The sequence below is a fragment of the Rhinoraja longicauda genome, chromosome 20 (assembly GCF_053455715.1).
Source record: "Rhinoraja longicauda isolate Sanriku21f chromosome 20, sRhiLon1.1, whole genome shotgun sequence".
Classification (NCBI taxonomy): domain Eukaryota; kingdom Metazoa; phylum Chordata; class Chondrichthyes; order Rajiformes; family Arhynchobatidae; genus Rhinoraja; species Rhinoraja longicauda.
This window is the reverse complement of record NC_135972.1, coordinates 35110025-35128309: the sequence shown is the minus strand read 5'-3', so window position 1 is coordinate 35128309 and position 18285 is coordinate 35110025. Positions and strand designations below refer to the sequence as shown.

The 18285-nt window shown below is 40.9% G+C and overlaps 1 protein-coding gene across 4 annotated transcripts; it reads right to left on the bottom strand.

Annotated features, from left to right (window-relative positions):
• Positions 1–1900: 1900 nt before the first annotated feature.
• Positions 1901–16737, bottom strand: dyrk2 (dual-specificity tyrosine-(Y)-phosphorylation regulated kinase 2). Of its 4 annotated transcripts, none has more exons than XM_078417395.1 (3): positions 16344–16737; positions 15179–15318; positions 1901–5211 (listed from the first exon to the last, which is right to left on the bottom strand). In XM_078417395.1, exons 1-3 carry the CDS (start codon positions 16387–16389, stop codon positions 3601–3603), a joined length of 1797 nt encoding a protein of 598 aa, XP_078273521.1. In that variant the 5' UTR covers positions 16390–16737; the 3' UTR covers positions 1901–3600. The 4 variants fall into 4 exon arrangements, with proteins under 4 accessions (XP_078273521.1, XP_078273522.1, XP_078273524.1 ...); XM_078417396.1 differs by lacking the exon at positions 16344–16737 and adding an exon at positions 15825–16172; XM_078417398.1 differs by lacking the exon at positions 16344–16737 and adding an exon at positions 15877–16172.
• Positions 16738–18285: the final 1548 nt, after the last annotated feature.

The window sequence follows — 18285 nt, the reverse complement described above, 5'->3', positions numbered from 1 at the left end:
GCTTTCAAGAGAGAGCTGGATAGAGCTCTTAAGGATAGCGGAGTGAGGGGGTATGGGGAGAAGGCAGGAACGGGGTACTGATTGAGAGTGATCAGCCATGATCGCATTGAATGGCGGTGCTGGCTCGAAGGGCTGAATGGCCTACTCCTGCACCTATTGTCTATTGTCATCCTTCTAAACTCCAGTGAATTTGAAATGATTGTTTTTTTATTTCACAGATTAAAAATGCTTTAATGGAAGATAAAATTAATTATGTTTGCTAATGGATATACTTTGGGCAGTCCACATCCCATCCAAAATCACTTAAAAATTTACTTTTCATTAATATTCTCCCCAAAGGTATTGATCTGTTTTTGGACTAGTTTCATGAACCTAGCCCAAACAGATGAACTTTATTAGGTGATCTTGCACCTATATTCTCATATTGTATAGATAGTATTCAATTAAGATCAGATTACAGATCATGTACCAGCTACAATATTTTAACAATTTAGAAATGCAGCACAGAAACAGGCCCTTCGCCCCATCGAGCCCATGCCGAGCATGGACACCCATTGACACTAATTCCATGTTATCCCACTTTTTCATCCACTCGCTAGACACAGGGGCAATCCACAGAGGGCCAATTAACCTACAAATGCACGTGTCTTTGGGATATTGGAGGAAACCAGAGGAGAGGAAAACCACGAAAGTACAAACTCCACCCAAATGGCACCAGAGGTCAGGGTCGAACCCAGGTCTCTGGCATGTGCAGTGCGACAGACCAGCGACTCTACCAGTTACGCCATTCTGCTGCTCAGGGTACGAGTTTGGTAATGGCATCCTTACATTGCTCTCAAATGATTTTTCCTGCTCATCAGATTTTAGCTAAAGCATCCTTTCACCAAAAATGCTGCCAAGGAGATATCTTAAAAGACCAGCTGAACATTTAATTCCCACTATATAAAATTGTCACCATTAAATTTTGTGGCAGCTTTTCTTACAGATTATAAAGCGAAACTCAATCTTGGGATTTCTTTTAATATTTTTCCCAAACCTTCCACATTTTAGGGTTGAATTAATTTTATCTTCAGTGGTTATTCATTTCTTTTTCCAACCATTCAAAACAAATCGCACCAATATAACCATATAAACTGCTACATCACTAGTGTATCCATGATCAATGAATTAATTACCTGTAAACCCTGCAACATGGCAACATGGCACTGATAACAAAAGGCACATTGTTAATACTAAGGGCACAAGTTGCCTAATGTGAGAAAAGTTGTTTCACATGCCCATATAATGTTAAATTGTTCTATTTCTGCTGTGGTGAAACAACTGTTAACTGTTCTGAACAACAGCGTACAGAGAAGCTGCCGTTCATATTATAACCTGAGACCACAAGACACCAAATTGTTATCAAGTTAGAACATGTACCATAGGCATCTTCATACAAACCACCTACAAGAGTTAACTGGTAGCTAAAATTAATAACCTTCTGAGCCATAACTATAGAGTACTAATTCAACTACACTAAGTGAAGCCAAAACATACAAGTATCTTAAATAAACAAATGGACTATTACAATTAATGGTTAATTTGAAAATGTGAAACAGAAGTAAAGCTTGGAGATATTTTTCAACAAGTGAGCACATATAGAATGGCCCAAAATAAATTTCAGGCCAATTCAAATATAAAAATATCTTTCCGTAAATTGTATAAACCCAAAGTATAATAACAATTTTTGTAGTGGTATTTCAGTGATACTGTAAAGTTACAACGTAATTAAAAATATTACAAAGCATAAAAATACTACAAAAAGATAGTATGTTATTTGAAATATTGCACCAGGATGAAAATGCAATATACATTTAAATACATTAATCAGATTCAATTACTGTATTCGTAAAGGTTGATTGGCTTAAACCCAAGTGCAGCAAAGTTTCAATTAGTATCATTAATTTCCATTTATCTCTTTTGAAAACATACAAAATCTTCCCAGAGATGGTATGGCTGTCAAAAACATTTGAATATCAATTACATGTGAAGATGCAAGGTCTAAATCTGAATGCGTATTTTTGCTTTGAAGATACTTGGCATAAATTGTAGTCTGCTTTATACCAGTCTAACTGGGGACCATGCCTTGAATATTAGATCTTCCAGGTAAAAAAGTTCAAATTTAGCTTATGTAATAATACTTCACATTTTATGAACAATCCCAATTCATTCATACAAGTTAAAAATATTCAACCTTTTAATTTAAAAGAAATTTAAATCAACAGCCTAGAATTTGTGATAAATAATAATGATTAGGCTGTCAGTACTCAGTTTTAACAGAGAAAATCTGCACCGTTTCTACTGAGCAGTAACTCAGAATTTGTGTTCAGTCTCCCTCGCACATATCAGCCGAAATCAGAGAACTGATGAGAACTCCAGATATTTCAGAACTGAATAAATGCAGCAAGTATATAATTAAGAATTTAATGGAGAATAAATCGAAAATTACTGGTAATAACCAACTTGTTCAAAATACAAATGCTTTTTTTTCCCCAACTTTCAGTCCTTAATTTTTCAGACTGCCACATTTTTTAAAATATGTATGATAAAATAGTTTGAGACATTTCAGGTAGGCCAACAAGCATACCTAGTTTTTTTTCCCCATTCACTTTAAGAGGTTTCCTAGTTCCTTATTGGTTTCAAAATGCCATCCTATCTTGCTCAATGACACAGCCCAACAGTAAATGTTGTCACGATAAAAGAAATACACGTCAGAGATTGTTAGATTTTCCTACATAGTTTTCTACATCAAGGTCAAATGCATTCACCGCAAGACATTCCAATTACTCACCAACAAGTCCACTTGAACAAATTCCTATGTCATGTAATCTACTTCTGTTCCTTCCATTTTCAAGAGCTGGATCCTAAATGACGCCATTTGCATTAGGAGGATAGATGGAGATAACAAAAACTGAAAGCTTTCAAAAATGATTTGACATATTTCAATTTTAAAATTAGTTTCAACGTCACGAATTTGCCAATCCTCCTCATTTCTAGATTCAAAACATTTATGGACATCCATTGTCCAATTTATTAGCCTTATTTGAAAACTGAACAGATGCCACAAGGACAAACATTTACAATAGGAATAATGAGATACCAAAAAACCATGTTTAAATTAGAGGGCTTCATTATAGATCTTCAAAGAGAGTTCCTTTAGAAATAAGTAAATGCAGATTGTGATTGATTAGCAAGAGCCACTGTCTTAAAAAGAGTTGTTTTTTTACAATATTCAATACTGGCCGATTAATCTGTCATTAATTCGTCAAATTAAGATCAGCGACCGCTTTTTTGACAACTGCAAGTGTTCCATGATCTGACCTGCACATTCCAATGCCAGAATGAAAAAGGTATTTAACTTCACCTGAAAAACCACCTTCCAATAAGGCATGGTCCCCAGCAAGTAGTTAAATAGTTTCCTAGTTCTTAACAAATGGTGCTTAAAATTCCAATATTTAATAATTACAAATGTTCAAAAAATAATATAAAAGTTCAAGTGAATAAGGCTCAGAGATGTGCCGATAGATTTTCTCCACATCCCTGGTATAAACTTATTCAAACTCAGCTAACCAACTTGGGCAAAACTGTTCGTTGTTGAGTATTTCCATTGGCATCAGTTATTTGTGTCAAATTAGTTCTTAGTTTTGACGTTGAGCCTGACGTTGGAGGCAATTTAGAAATGGATGTAATAGCACCAGTGCTTTCGGTCACTCTCTTGGAGGAAGCTCTCTCACCAGCTGGAGGCTTTGGCAGACGTCTCCGGAGCCAGGGGTGCCGCAGTGCTTGGCTGGGGGTCATACGCAACGTAGGATCCCATTCCAAGCACTGCTTCAGAAAGTCGAGAAAGAGAGGATCGTCGCATCCTTTCAAGGCTGTCACCCAATCCTTGCTCCCCGGGGGGCCACGAAGCTTCCCTCTTCGTGACCGTCCTCCGTTAAGAACAACTGACCCATCTGGCAGAGTCGTAACAGTGCAATAACGGGGATAGCCTTTAGAGCTGACAAAATTTTTGGCTCGTTTTGACTGATCTAAAAACTTTTGAGGTGCAATACCCAGCAACTCAATCATGCAAGCAAGCTGGTCCCCTTCATCTTCTCCAGGCAACAGTGGGTAACCTGTCAATAGTTCAGCCAGAATGCAACCCAAACTCCACATGTCTATAGGCATCCCATAGCGTGCTCCAAGGATCACTTCAGGTGCGCGGTAAAACCTTGACTGGATGTAAGTGTACACACGCTGATGTTCATAACAACTAGAACCAAAATCTATGACTTTAATCCCACTTCGCCCCTGCTGTTTCAACAGAATATTCTCTGGTTTAAGGTCACAATGAATAATTCTATTTTTGTGTAAAGCATCCAAGCAGAGCAAAATCGAGTGGGCAAACTTGCGAACCAGCGGCAGGCTGAACCCTTGGAACTTGTTCTTTTTGATCAGTTCGTAGAGATTCATGCTCAGCAATTCAAACGTCATGCAAATGTGATTGCGGAATGTGAAGTTTTCCAGCATGTGGATGATATTCATAGTCTGGTCTTTGTCCTGTTTCTTCAGGTGCTCGAGGATCCGTATCTCCTCAGCAGCCTGTCGGTGAAACCGTTTCTCATTCCTCACCATTTTCAGTGCTATGTGCTGGTGCTGTTTGTGATCATAAGCTTTCACGACCTGACCAAAGCTCCCTTTTCCGATCACTTTCAAAACTTCATACCTATAAGTTATGTGATCATGAGGTACATGGATATAAGAGCCCTGGTCGTCGTCATAACCGCTATTATTTGAGCCACTAACCACACCTTGCCTTTTTTTTGCATTTGGACCAATAAAGTAGATTTCAGGGTAGTTGAATATCTCATGGTGTTCAAATGCTGACAGTTTGTGCATAGACTGCTTCATGGCTTGCTCTGGAGTCATGACGGCGGACTTCACTTTTGAAGTACAGTCTGTTGACTTTACTGAAGCAGAACTTCCCTGACGCTTGTGTGAACCCTCCAGCTGCTTGGCCTGAACCACCGGTAAAGACGTTTTACCAATTGCAGTAAGTCCATTCGGTTGAGTGGTCAAAATAGTCCTTTTGTTGCTGCTGCTGCTGCTGTCTTCAAAAAGTTGTTGAACCTGGATCTGTCCATGGCTTCCAATGTGCAGGTGATCATTCATTATGTGCTTACTGCCTCCAATCTAAAAAAAAGGCACAGGAGATTTGGTTGGGAGAAAAGAAAATACATAATAGACAAATAAACAAAAAAACTGAAAGCATGCTTTTTTTTCAGATTAAACACATAGATGGAATCTCTATTTGTATGCTACATTTCTTACTTTAAATTTGGACCTATATTCTTCCTTCTTAAGGCATCTTGTGCAAGATACACAAATTGTGTGGCTTCAAATAATTACAAAAAAAACACAAAAGAGAACCGAGGTCAGCCATTTGGGCCCCAAAACCCATCCGCCATTCGCTAGGACCATGGCTGACCTTTTAACTTCTTTATAATTTGATTCCCTTGATATCTTAAATCCTGTTTTTAGTACAATCACGACTGAGCATCCCCAACCGTCTTGGTTAGAGAATTCCAAATCATCATTATCCCACCCAGTAAAGAATTTTCTCCTCATCCTTGTCCTGAATGCTGACCAGCTGTTTCAAGAATGTGCTCACTCATTCTCCACAAGACTGTCTAACCAGTCAAGGCACCTAAGAATTTTGAATATTTCAAATTAGATTATCTCTCATTCTTCCAAAACGACAGTGGAGCACGAGTCAAACTTGACTAATCAAACCTGCCATTTTGGGAATCAATCTGATGAATCTTTGCTTTGAAAAAAACAAAAAGTGCTAGGGTAACTCAGCAGCTCATTTCTGGTGACAAGTCCACTTGGGAGAGAATTGTCCTGACCCGAAACTTCACCATTCCATGCTTCCCAGAGATGTTGCTTGACCTGCTGAGTTACTCTACCACTTTGAATCTTTTTTTGTAAACCAGCATCTGCAGGTCTTTGTATCAGTTGTTCTGGCTCTATTGCCAGTATACCCTACAATATCTAGATGCAATCTCACTGGAGCCAAAGAAAATTGAAGCAAGACCTCTCCGCTCTTATAATGAAATCCTCTTGCTGCAAAGACTTGCGCATTTGCCTTCCTAATTGATTTTATCTGTGTATTAAATTTTCAGTGATTCTTATACAAGGATCACGGGTCTCTCTGAATGCTAACACCTTTCACCTTTTCCTCCCACACTCCAAAAACTCTGCCTTTCCATTTTTCGCTCAAAATCTTCCAGAACACATCCAATTATGAGGGAATAACCTCAAAGGGGAGGTCACAGGTATTACTGCAAACTCCTATTCTCCAATATAAAGAACACCAGATACTAAACAAGATGATTTGATTGGGTACGAGTTACTACCTGGAATACTATCTCAATTCGAAAAACAAATACTTGAAAAAAATCCTCTGATCAAAAGTCAGATGCTAAAGGGACGACATTTAATTCATTACTTAAAACGTTTGCAAAGGGCAAGTTTCAGCGAAGAATGCTTAGTAATAGGACTTGACAATCCCCGTGAGGGGAGCATTCCAATCTCCAAGTCCCAATTTGAAGGAGACATCATTTTCAAATGTTAAAAACTAATGACCTCCTCTCTTCCACGTAGATGTAAAAGATTTAGCAGGCAGTACGGTGGCGCAGCGGTAGAGTTGCTGCCTTACAGCGAATGCAGCGCCAGAGACCCGGGTTCGATCCCGGGTCTGTCTGTACGGAGTTCGCACGTACAGGTGCTGTCTGTACAGAGTTTGTACGTTCTCCCCGTAACCTGCGTGGGTTTTCTCCGAGATCTCCGGTTTCCTCCCACACTCCAAAGACGCACAGGTATGTAGGTTCATTGGCTTGGTAAATGTTTTTTACAAATTGTCCCTAGTGGGTATAGGATAGTGTTAATGTGCGGAGATCGCTGGTTGGTGCGGACCCAGTGGGCCAAAAGGGCCTGTTTCCACACTATCTCTAAATTAAACGGAAAAAAATCCCAGAAAATATTCTGAAGAATAGGAAACCATCTCCAATAACCAGGCCAAATCTTATCACCTGCACTGTCCAGTCATTATCATATTGTGACGCTTGCTTGCAGTGTCTAGAGCAGATTAAATGCTTTTAAGTTTGAAGCGCTGTGGGACAACCCCAAGGCTGTGAAAGGCAATTTGTGACTTCGTCAAACTTGGAATCCTATCCATCGAAATATCTCTACAATTTTGACTTTATCAGAGGAGAAATGAAATCCAGCCAACTCCATCCTAACTGAATTTCATTCACGGGCAAATGGATAAATATCCCCTTTCAATCCAAAGTGATCTCAATAACAATCGAAGTCACCAATGAGAAGCTTCAATGAGGAACAAATGATTAAAAAAATTATGAAAACATTTTAATTATTAAAACATTCTAAAACTAAATATGACTGAATCATACAAGCCATGCATTAGGTCAGGAGTTCAAAAGCTTGGTTGAAGGGGCAAATTTGAAGGACAATCTTAAAAGAACAGAAGTAAAGAGGTAGAGGCGCAGAATAACAGGGCCATGGGCCCACATGATCAAAGGGGAAGTAAAAAGAACTGTGCAAAAGAACAGAAATGGTGAAGCACATATCTTAGAAAGTTAGAGGTTCTGGAAAAAAATGGTGAATTCCAGCAGTGCACGAACTGTCAAATATTTATGGAAAACAGAATATTATTGGACAGGAAATAATATAAATCCATAAACAAGTGCAGTATATATGACTATTTTAGAACCAGCATCCTTGGTGAAAAGAAGTCATCTTGGTAATATGTTAGATATGCCCGAGAGCTCATTTCATGAACATCAGGTCTTGAACAGTCAAGTCTTAGACTGTGACTGGGAAAGGGATTATAGGTTTTCTAACCAAGGAGCAAGGTTTGAGGGGTAAAAGCCAATAATACTGGTCTCTCTCCAAGATTCATTTGTGGGAAGTCACTACTCATTTAGGAATTCATCGCTGGTCCTCAGCAACAGGGGAGAAAAGAGCGATAATGGGAATGGAAGATTTTGTGGTTGACTGGTGCTATTCACAATTTGAGATTTATCTTGGTGGTGAAACAGCACTGGAGTAATTAATGGGACTAAAATACATTACCTGATCCTTGTGGTCTACATCCTAGCATTTTTTGAAATATGTAGTTGCAGAAACAGAGATGCATTCATTTTTATCTTCCAATATTTCCCAAACTTTACCATGGCTGTTTTCTAATCTGTGGGAACCAATCCAGTTTCCTATGCAGGAAGGGGAACTATAGGTAATAAACCCAACACTAATGGGGAAAACTATTGGCACTAATGGCATTTTTAATTTCATTTATTTGAGGGTAGCACAGCGGTAGAGTTGCTCGGTGGAGAACACTTACAGTGCCAGAGACATGGGCTCAATCCCAACTACGGGTGCTGTCTGTACGGAGTTTGCACGTTCTCCCCGTGACCGCGTGGGTTATCTCCACGATCTTCGGTTTCCTCCCACACTACAAAGACTTACAGGTTTGTAGGTTAATTGGCTTGGTATCAATGTAAAATTGTCCCTGGTGTGTGTAGGATAGTGTTAATATACAGGGATCATTGGTCGGCACGGACTTGGTGGGCCGAATTGCCTGTATCTGCACTGTCTCTGTAAACTAAACTATTGGATGATGAGACAACTCGCATTTATTGCTCATCCTGTGGCGCGTCGAAAAAGGCCCGAAATGAAGGCGAGGAGCCGGGTATTTCGGGAGGTTTGATTTTATTACGTTTGCTAGACCGGTCAAGTCTGCCAGAGTGAAATCGCGCCCAAAACCTCATCCTTTATATCCGTAGCAAAGGGCCGCCCCCCTGGACCGGTCCATTCCCGTGCCGAGGGGTCGGTAGTGGTATGGCCCGACCCTTGGGAGCCACCACAGGACCCCCCCCCAGAACCGGAGGCACGAAACGCACTGGTGGTCACACAACCCGACCAGACCGCGTACGGAAATCGGTCGACAGAGGGGCCGGCGGAGGCACAGTTGGAGGGACAGGTGGGGGGACCCGCAAAGGGGGGCGACCTCGTGACCGGTCCATTCCCGTGCCGAGGGGTCGATAGTGGTATGGCACGACCCTTGGGAGCCGCCACAATCCCTAATTTCCGAGATAAAGTGGTGATGAACAACTGTCTTGAACCGTTGAGTGAAGGTACTCAAAGTGTTGTTGGGTCGGGAGTTCCAAGACTTAGATCACAAAACTAGAAAACACTGGCTACTTATTTCCAAATCCAGTTGTGCCCGACTTGGGAGGAGGTGACCGTGTACCCAGATGCCCAAAATCCCCATTGTGGTAGGTGGTGGAGGAAGTGGCTTTAAGAAGTGCTGGTGAGGCAGCTACAGTACATCTGTCTTGGAGGACATGAACATAAAGAGTGCCAGTCAGGTGGGTGGCTATCATGTGGCCTGGTTTCTATTGGATGGTTCTTTGGTGTTGTTGGAAAACTGTTCCAGCCAAGTAGACTATTCATCAACTTCAAACATGTTGATTGGGGATAGGCTTTGTGTAACCTGGAGGCAAGTCATTTGCTACAAGATTGCCAGCATCTGATCAGCTCCATTTCCACCGTATTTACACAGCTGATTGAGTGAAGACGCCTCAGAATGTTGATGTTGGTGGAATGCAGGAGGGACAATGCCATTAAACGAAAAGAGGTTTGCATTTGTTGCAGACAGCTTAGTTGCATGCAATGTATTTTGACGTCTAGAAAACACTTAGGGTCACCGAATTGAGGGTAATATATTAGCACAGGGTAAGGATTGGTTAACAGGCAGAATGAAGAAAACAAAATGTGCAGGTTGCCAGCTGCATCCAGAGGGGTATCACGACTTTCACTGGCGATCCGGATGCAGGCGACGGTTGCAATGGGCCTTTATACAGTCATAGTCATAGTGATACAGTGCGGAAACAGGCCCTTCAGCCCAACATACTCACACTGGACAACATGTCCAAGCTACACTAGTCCCACCTGCCCGCATTTGGCCCATATCCCTCCAAACCTGTCCTATTCATGTACCTGTCCTGTTTCTTAAACATTGGGATAGTCCCTGCCTCAACTACCTCCTCTGGCAGCTTGTGCCATACACCCAACACTCTGTGTGAAACGGTTACCACTCAGATTCCTATTAAATCTTTTCCCCTTCACCTTAAACCTATGTCCTCTGATCCTTAATTCACCTACTCTGAGCAAGAGACTCCGTGCATCTACCCGATCTATTCCTCTCATGATTTTATACATGATTTTATGGCTAACTGCAGCTGGTACTTTGAAAATGGTGCCAAAACTCTTGCAACTCTTGCTGTATCTATACATTCGGTACTTAATCAGGTATAGTACTTATGTATGCAAATAATCTTACTGATCTGTATGCAACAAAAAAAAAAAATTCCCTGCACCTTGATACTTGTGATAAGAACTTGGACCTCAGCGATTTACAATTTCTATTGATGACTGGGGTGAGAAATCACGTTTGACAACTTTATTGAATTAAGAAAACTGACCAATGAAAAACTGATAAGAGGCTGCAAAGACATATAAACAGGTTTATGTGAGTGGGCAAGAATGGATCAAACAGAATATCCATGAATGACAAATGGTTAACATGCAAGTACGCACAATAAAAGGTTTAGATGTTGTTAAGGACTAGCTTACAAGTGTACAAGTCGCTTCACTTTTCTTTTCTATCTGCTCCATTCCTGTCCACTCACTAAAACCTATGTATGACCCCATAGAAATGCGGTACAATTTTTGCAGAGATATTGGAAGCCCACAGATGGAGTACCATGTAGAATTCTGGTTTAGAAACAAGAAACTGCAGGTGTTGATTCACGACACAAATTGCTGGATTAACTCCTTGGATCAGGCAGCAACTTTGGAGAACATGGATAGGTCATGTTTCGAGTTGGGACCCTTCTCATATATCATATCATATCATATCATATATATACAGCCGGAAACAGGCCTTTTCGGCCCTCCAAGTCCGTGCCGCCCAGTGATCCCCGTACATTAACACTATCCTACACCCACTAGGGACAATTTTTTAAATTTTTTTTTACATTTTACCTGTAGACCGATTTGGGGGGAGGGGGGAAAGAAGAAAGAAAGTTGGAAGAGAGGGGAGGCAGGACAAATCCTGGGAGATAAAAGGTGTATAGAGATGAGGGGGGGTTTTGATAGGTGGATGGTTGGACAAAGGCCGGAGATGAAAAGACAGAAGGTGTGAATTGTGGTTTCCTTGCTGACAAAAATAATTATCACGCAGGAGAGCATCAAAGTTTCGGGAGACAGGTTCCTGGGGTGGAAATCCCTATGAAGCGATGTTGATCAAATCTTGGACCTTTATTACCTTTTACATTTATTTATGTGAGATCATCTCTTTTTTTGCTTGATGGGGCATGTGGGAAATAATTTTTTCCTTACTAGAGAATTATGAGATAAAGCATTTAATTTTGAGATAAGGCTCTTTGAAAATGTCTAATCCAGACAAGTGTAGACATTGTGTGATCAAGAATAATCAAGATGAAAATCAATAGCTTTATTAACACTACCGAAGCTGAAATACTAGAATGGTGCAGAGTTGAGGTAAAAGATTGGCCACAAATCTTTCCTTTCAATGGAACGGATACAACTGACTAAATAACATTTGCCTGCTCCAATTTCTTATATTTACAATGGATAACCTTCCACCCTGCCAGCATATCTGAAACAGCATTATTTAGATCTGATACATTTTGGAGTTCTAAGATAAAGAAAACGATTGAAAGCTGCAATAAATCTACATTTTCAAGCAGCGCACTCAATGGCAGCAATTACATTGGCCCAGAAAACACTTTCCCTTGAAATTAATGCTCACTGCTCAAGAATGTAACTTTAAACATTACTGTAAAATTATTTGGCAAAACACTGAAAATTAATCTGGACAACGTTTACACTAGTGGGAAGAATGTGAACATTTTCCCACAATATGATTATTACATAACATGCAAGCAATATTCTAACTTGTTACTTTCATTCAAACTGATAAAAGACCAAAGTGTACCAGAGACAAGCACTGCCCAATATCAACTTTGTTAAAATATACACTAATTGGTAAACAACGTTAGTGGTCTACTTACTTTTAAAATCCCAGAAGTAAAGAATTTACTCCAAAACAAAAAGTTAATATGCAAGCCTGCCCAGTGAAATTAGTGCAAGCTTTAATTACTGCAATCATACCTAGAATTAAGTACCACACAAACCTTTCCAGAGAAGATAGACAGATTAAATATCAGAGCCAAGAAAAAAGAAGAACATATAGGCTTGCTCTTCTATTTGTGGCAATATAATCTATTTTGACGCATTCTTAGCTTAAAGTGTGCAACGGACACATTTAGCAATGAAGAAACGCTGAGGTTTCATTCAGTTGCTGAGGAAAATACTTACAGCACCAAACTAGGCCACTTAATACTTGTGCTAAACCTAGACATTGAGATCTCAGCATTTAATTCCTGATATTTAAAAACATAGATATTTCTTACAGTTCCAAGAAACAGAATAAAAGATTGACTTGTGGTAGATTTTAAAAAATTTTTTTTTACAGATTGTAGGATGGATAGATGTATAAGACACTTTTGCTTTAGAAAAATTAGGAGCACCTAAAAAGTAGTTCAGCATCCCCACTGTTTGTAAATATTTATCTCAAGCAACGTTAAGTTAAAAAAAAAACACGTTACAAGCCAATAAAATAAATATGAAACCTGTAACACAGACTCCTATGATGGGAATCTATTTACATAAAACCAATAATTCTGTACTAGGCAAAGCAGCCCGTAGGAAGACACAAGGAATGTTAACTTCACAGCTGCAAACATTTTCTTTTATGACAAAGGGTCTTTGACACATAACTTTAACTGTTTCTTTTTCCACAGATGCTACCTGACCTGCCAGGTGTTTTCCGCATTTTGTTTCTAATGTTTGACATGCATTTAAAATGTATTGACACTTTCGATGCAATTTTACAGTTGGTTTACACCGTTTCAGCAATGAACATCATTTGAAGATCCATTCATTCTCAGGTGTCTGCTCCATAATAAAATTTGTACTTTTGATTGCATCATCTAAAAAAAAAATTACCTATCTCAATTATACTAAACTATGAACAATGTGGTCTCATGCACAACTCTTTTCAAAGCATGCATACGAATGCTGGTAATTGTTTCAGATCATGTAAATTAGGTCAATTACCCAGCCTACACGCAAAACATTTTTCGCTCTTACTGTTGATAACTTTCTTCAGATTTGAATTATCTTCACTCTGACTCAAAGCAAAGCAACTATCTCAGAAGCAAAGCTACAGTACTTTCCCTTTGTTTTTGTTTTGAAGGCAGTATCTATCCTCCCTCAAAATAGGTTCTGCTGGCCCCACCTCTGGCCAGGAATCCTTTGTGATTCCACACTGCCTGCGACGATTGTATAACAAAAGACAAAGTAACAATTTGGGTTATCAATATATGCTGTGAATGGGACAGAAGTAGGAATCAGAAAACGACATAAATGTTGTTAAATCTCGTGAAGTAAGCTAATGCAGCAAATTCAAACATTCTGCTAAAATGTCCATTGGTATATATATCAAATTGGTGGATTATTATGCTTTTGTGATCCACTTTGATGACTTTTCTCTCCTACTACATGCCCAGCTTGTGAATCAAGCCCTACTTCGTAAGTGAAATGCAATTCCTGGTTACAGTGAATTAATCACGCTTGACTTGTATAATATTGTACAATGTGGTATATTACCCCGAGTCCAGCTATTTAAGTTATTTAATCCCAACATACACATTTTGCTTTCATTTGATCTTCTCTAAATGGTGTATATTTTACATTCACTGTCTCATTTACAAGCAGCGAGGTATCGGAGTTCCTTGGCTGTCAAAAGGATAAACATTTCTTGTTAGCTTACTTAGTCCAGATTAGTGCTGCAAGAGAATCACTGTCCTACTCCATCCAGCATCCTCTACCTCCCTCTGCCCTTCACAGCCACGTTTACATCAATTGCATGGAATTATTCAGTGGATACGGACATGTTTTATGCAAGCAAGATAGAGCTAGATAGAGCTCTTAAGGATAGTGGAGTCAGGGGGTATGGGGAGAAGGCAGGAACGGGGTACTGATTGAGAATGATCAGCCATGATCACATTGAATGGCAGTGCTGGCGTGAAGGGCCGAATGGCCTCCTCCTGCACCTATTGTCTATTGTCTAAGCAAGCACAAACAAAATATCCAATTTCTAAAACACACCATCCCTATGCTCAAGAGAAACATTCATGATTCACAGCAGTGGACATTCGTTAAACTATGATGTTTGTGGTTTAAAACTGGCTGAAATGACTGGGAGTTACAACACAGCTACATTTCAACCAAGTCCTATCAAGGCAGCTTCCCCACTCCAAAGGATATGCCTCTGAAACCTCAGACAACTGGAGGAAGCCCAGGGTCTGACATCAGGACACCTCATGCCAACCGGTGTGCATCAAAAGCATAAACTAGATCAGTTGGGGTTTAAACTAAAAGCTCACACCTTAATCCCATACAGTACTTGTGGGAGGGAGAAAGACTCATTCACTTATGGCCTGCTCCACCAAACTAGAACTTTATATAAGCTGCTTTGCTGGTTGCACTGCTAATCTTACCAATAGCCTTGCCTATTTTAGCTCTTGCTGTAAAACTGCAATCAATCGTGAAAAGCAGGATTTGCAATTAAGAAATGATTCCAATCTGTGGAAATGTGCCCCTCGAAACAGTCACAAAAGGTCTATTCTTTCAAATTAGACTAGGGGGGGGGGGGGGGGGGAGTGTGGGCGTGGGGGGTGAAATGGATCTTAATTCACAAGTCTTTTCGCTGTCTGAAGTCAGGGGAAAACATTAATCCTTTTTTTTCATGTTAATTGTTGCAACTACTGTCGAGTCTGCACTTCAACGAGTTACACGCCGCGGTTTCCATGGTAGATTTCATTTTCTTTGTGCGGGTTTTAGTTAATCCCGAAGCGGTCGCTCTGGCAATTTGTGCCTATGATAATAGACCCGGCTGCATTGGGCGGATCGCCTCCTTTATTACCGTGTGACTCTTGAGCGGCGGCAATCCGAGGGGCGACGGCCGATCGCCCAGCCGGGATCCTTGGCCACCTCGGCGGCTGTCCGAGCAGTCGGTGCCCGTCCTGTAGTCGGGCTGGAGCCCCGAGCTGTCGGCCGTCCGACCTGTCACACAGCAAACCGCACACGTTTACTTTCCACCCGTGGCCCCCCCCCGGCATTTAAACCCGCATCAACTCACCTCCCTCCAGTTTAAATTCCATTTGGGATATTTTGGAGGAGCAAGAACTAGAAAAACAGACACTTAGAACAAAAAGCTGGAGTAGCTCAACGGGACAGGCGGCATCTCTGGGGAAGAGGGAATGGGGGACATTGTGGGGTCGAGACCCTTCAGACTCCAGCCAGGGTGGGCAAAAGCCCCAGCCCAGAGAGAGAGAGAGAGCAACCAAACACAACACAGAATAACAAACACCATTCTCCACACAACTGCAACAAACACAAACTCTCTTTCTTTTTTTTTTGATGGGAGGGGTTTTAAAAAAAAAAGGACAATAACATACAAGTCTCTTTTCGGTCTGAAGAAGGGTCTCGACCCGAAACGTCACCCATTCCTTCTCTCCCGAGATGCTGCCCGTCCCGCTGAGTTACTCCAGCATTTTGTGAATAAATACCTTCGATTTGTACCAGCATCTGCAGTTATCCTCTTACACATACAAGTCTCACCTCGTCAAACGTGGAGGAAGGAAGCACCGAGCCTTGCTTAGGGGGGAGTCAGAGTCAGAGAGCCTTACATCATTGCATTCGCCTTGTCTCAACCACCCACGCCCGAGCCGAGGGTTAAAGCTGCAGCCCGACCCTCCTCACCCCCAGCCGGCAGCATCCCGGCACGCACACATCTGCACACATCTGCACACAGTTGCCCTGCCCGAGCCCGGGGCTGTCCTCAGTCCAGCAGCGCCCAGCACGCCTCGGGCTCGTCGGGAGTTCCTTCTTTATTTCCACCCCAACCCCACTGTGAAAGCACAGTTATATATATATATATATATATATATATATGGTCGGGTTGCAGAAACCCCAGGCTTTAAGAGCAGCGACCTAGAGCGATGCACAAGCTGAGACTGGTGCAGCTGCGGTCTAGGTCGAGTGCGGTGGGGTATTGCTCCCTTCCCCTACCTTGCCAAGCTCCTTACCGGTTGGGTAGACGACAGCGGCCGCACAAGGCTTCCTCGTTAACATGGCCGCTCACACACAGACACACAGCGAGAGTGGGGCGAGGGGAAAACCCTTCAGCTGCTCCTTCACTCAATTCCCAAGCTCCTACATCCGGAGACGCAGCACAAAGCCAAGGCGAGCTGCTCCAAACTCGGCCACTGCTGATCCAGCAACATAATGCAGAACTTTATGTATTTATAAAAAACTACATTAAACACCCAGCATAATTTATCTCTCTCTCTCTCTCTCTCTCTCTCTCACTCACACACGCGCCACCGCATGGGAGCGGCTTTGTGTTGCCTACAGCAGCGGATGATGGTTGTGATTGTGTGTAAAACAAAACGGCTCGGTTGCTAAGTGAAACTCCGTCCGTACACATTCATTAGCGAGGAGAAAGTCTGTTTAAAAAGAGCCGACACCCCACAAACCAACCCAGCCCACGTCACGGGAACAGCTCGTGCACAAGAGCAAACAGCAAAAAGCAACAATTTCCCACTCTTGTCGAAATAGTATCACACACACACACAGTGTTGGGGGGGGGGGTGGGTGCAAGAGTTTCTTGCAAAATGTTTAATTACATCAAAGAAACCTCTTGTGTTTAAAAGCAATGGTTGAACGCTACCACAGCTGCAATTGATTTTTGATTTTTTTTTGCTGTTGTGGCAGCAGAAGCTTGCATTGAACTCACCCAGATAGTGGAGGGGAAAAGAGAGGCTGAAACACATATTCCCAGAACCTGGAGATCACGAGCACAGTCCCCACGCCTAATAAGGGAATGCAGCGCTCCAATGAAACGCAGCATTTCATTTATTAACTTTATTTGTTTGCGTGCACAATTCATATTAATTCTGTTATTTTAAAACTGAAAAATAATCATCTAAGATGCAAAGATAAATCAATCCTGCAATTTTCAGCCGTATTTAAAATGTAAATGCTGCTTAAGTTTTATACTTCAATGAAGATATAGATACAAATATAGAATATAGATACAAATATGTTACTCAGAACTGTCTATTAAATTGTCTATGTATTATATTATATTGAATCAATTTCGCTCCTGAGATAAATAAAGTTCTATCGTATCATATTGAAATTATGCATATATATATATATTTGTAGCTAAATTTGTATATGTATATCTTATATAGTTATCCATTTCACTTTCAATAATTAATAATGATAGTTACATGTTTTTAGAATTGTCTGATACAATAATAAATTAGTTCATCAATTCTGATTGGTGAGAAACAATATTTGTTAATACAACTGCCTGTCTCAAAGTATTGCGATGAATTTAGAATGTATTCTACCCATTTCGGTAACAAAAGGCAAGGGGTTTTTAAACTGTAATTTTGTCAGTCATGCTGTGCACTTAAAAATACAGGAATAGATAAAGAGGTCAAGAGGCAACTGTAACAAGCCGGATCAGTGTGTGTGTAATCCAAGCAGGAAGTTGTGAGCAAATATTGAGACAGATGAGAACACTGAACAGCATCATGTGAAAGTATTGAACGAGGAAAAAATGCTTTTAGAAATTAATTAGTACTGATTTTGTTCCCCTCTAAAAGCTGCTCAATTAACTTTTCCAGTCTGCGATCAATAGATTTGTGGTCAGAAAGAAAATCAAGGGATATGGAGGCAGAGCCCAAGTGGGTGAATGGAATTAAGGCCAGTCAAACTATAATTCAATGGACATACGGGCACAAAGAACTCATTTACTTAACCCCATTCTTATATTCTACCAAAATGAGAGAACAAATGGGATGGGTTTTTAAAAAACATTTGCCGAGACATTTCAGAGGTCAGTGATCTGACTGATGGGTTGGCAGATGAAGGGAGAAATATCACAGGATATCATTACCGATGATGTTGGATGAAAGGAACATGGGGCAATTTTACTTACGATGTTGAGTGATCAAA

Coding starts and splice junctions, on each gene's coding strand:
- dyrk2 (XM_078417394.1), bottom strand. CDS start 15,762: ATGGGTGACGTTTCGGGTCGAGACCCTTCTTCAGACCGAAAAGAGACT. Junction 15,319..15,713: donor TTCAGACCGAAAAGAGACTT/GTATGTTATTGT, acceptor GCTGTGTGACAG/GTCGGACGGCCGACAGCTCG. Junction 5,212..15,178: donor CGCCGCTCAAGAGTCACACG/GTAATAAAGGAG, acceptor CCTTTTTTTTAG/ATTGGAGGCAGTAAGCACAT.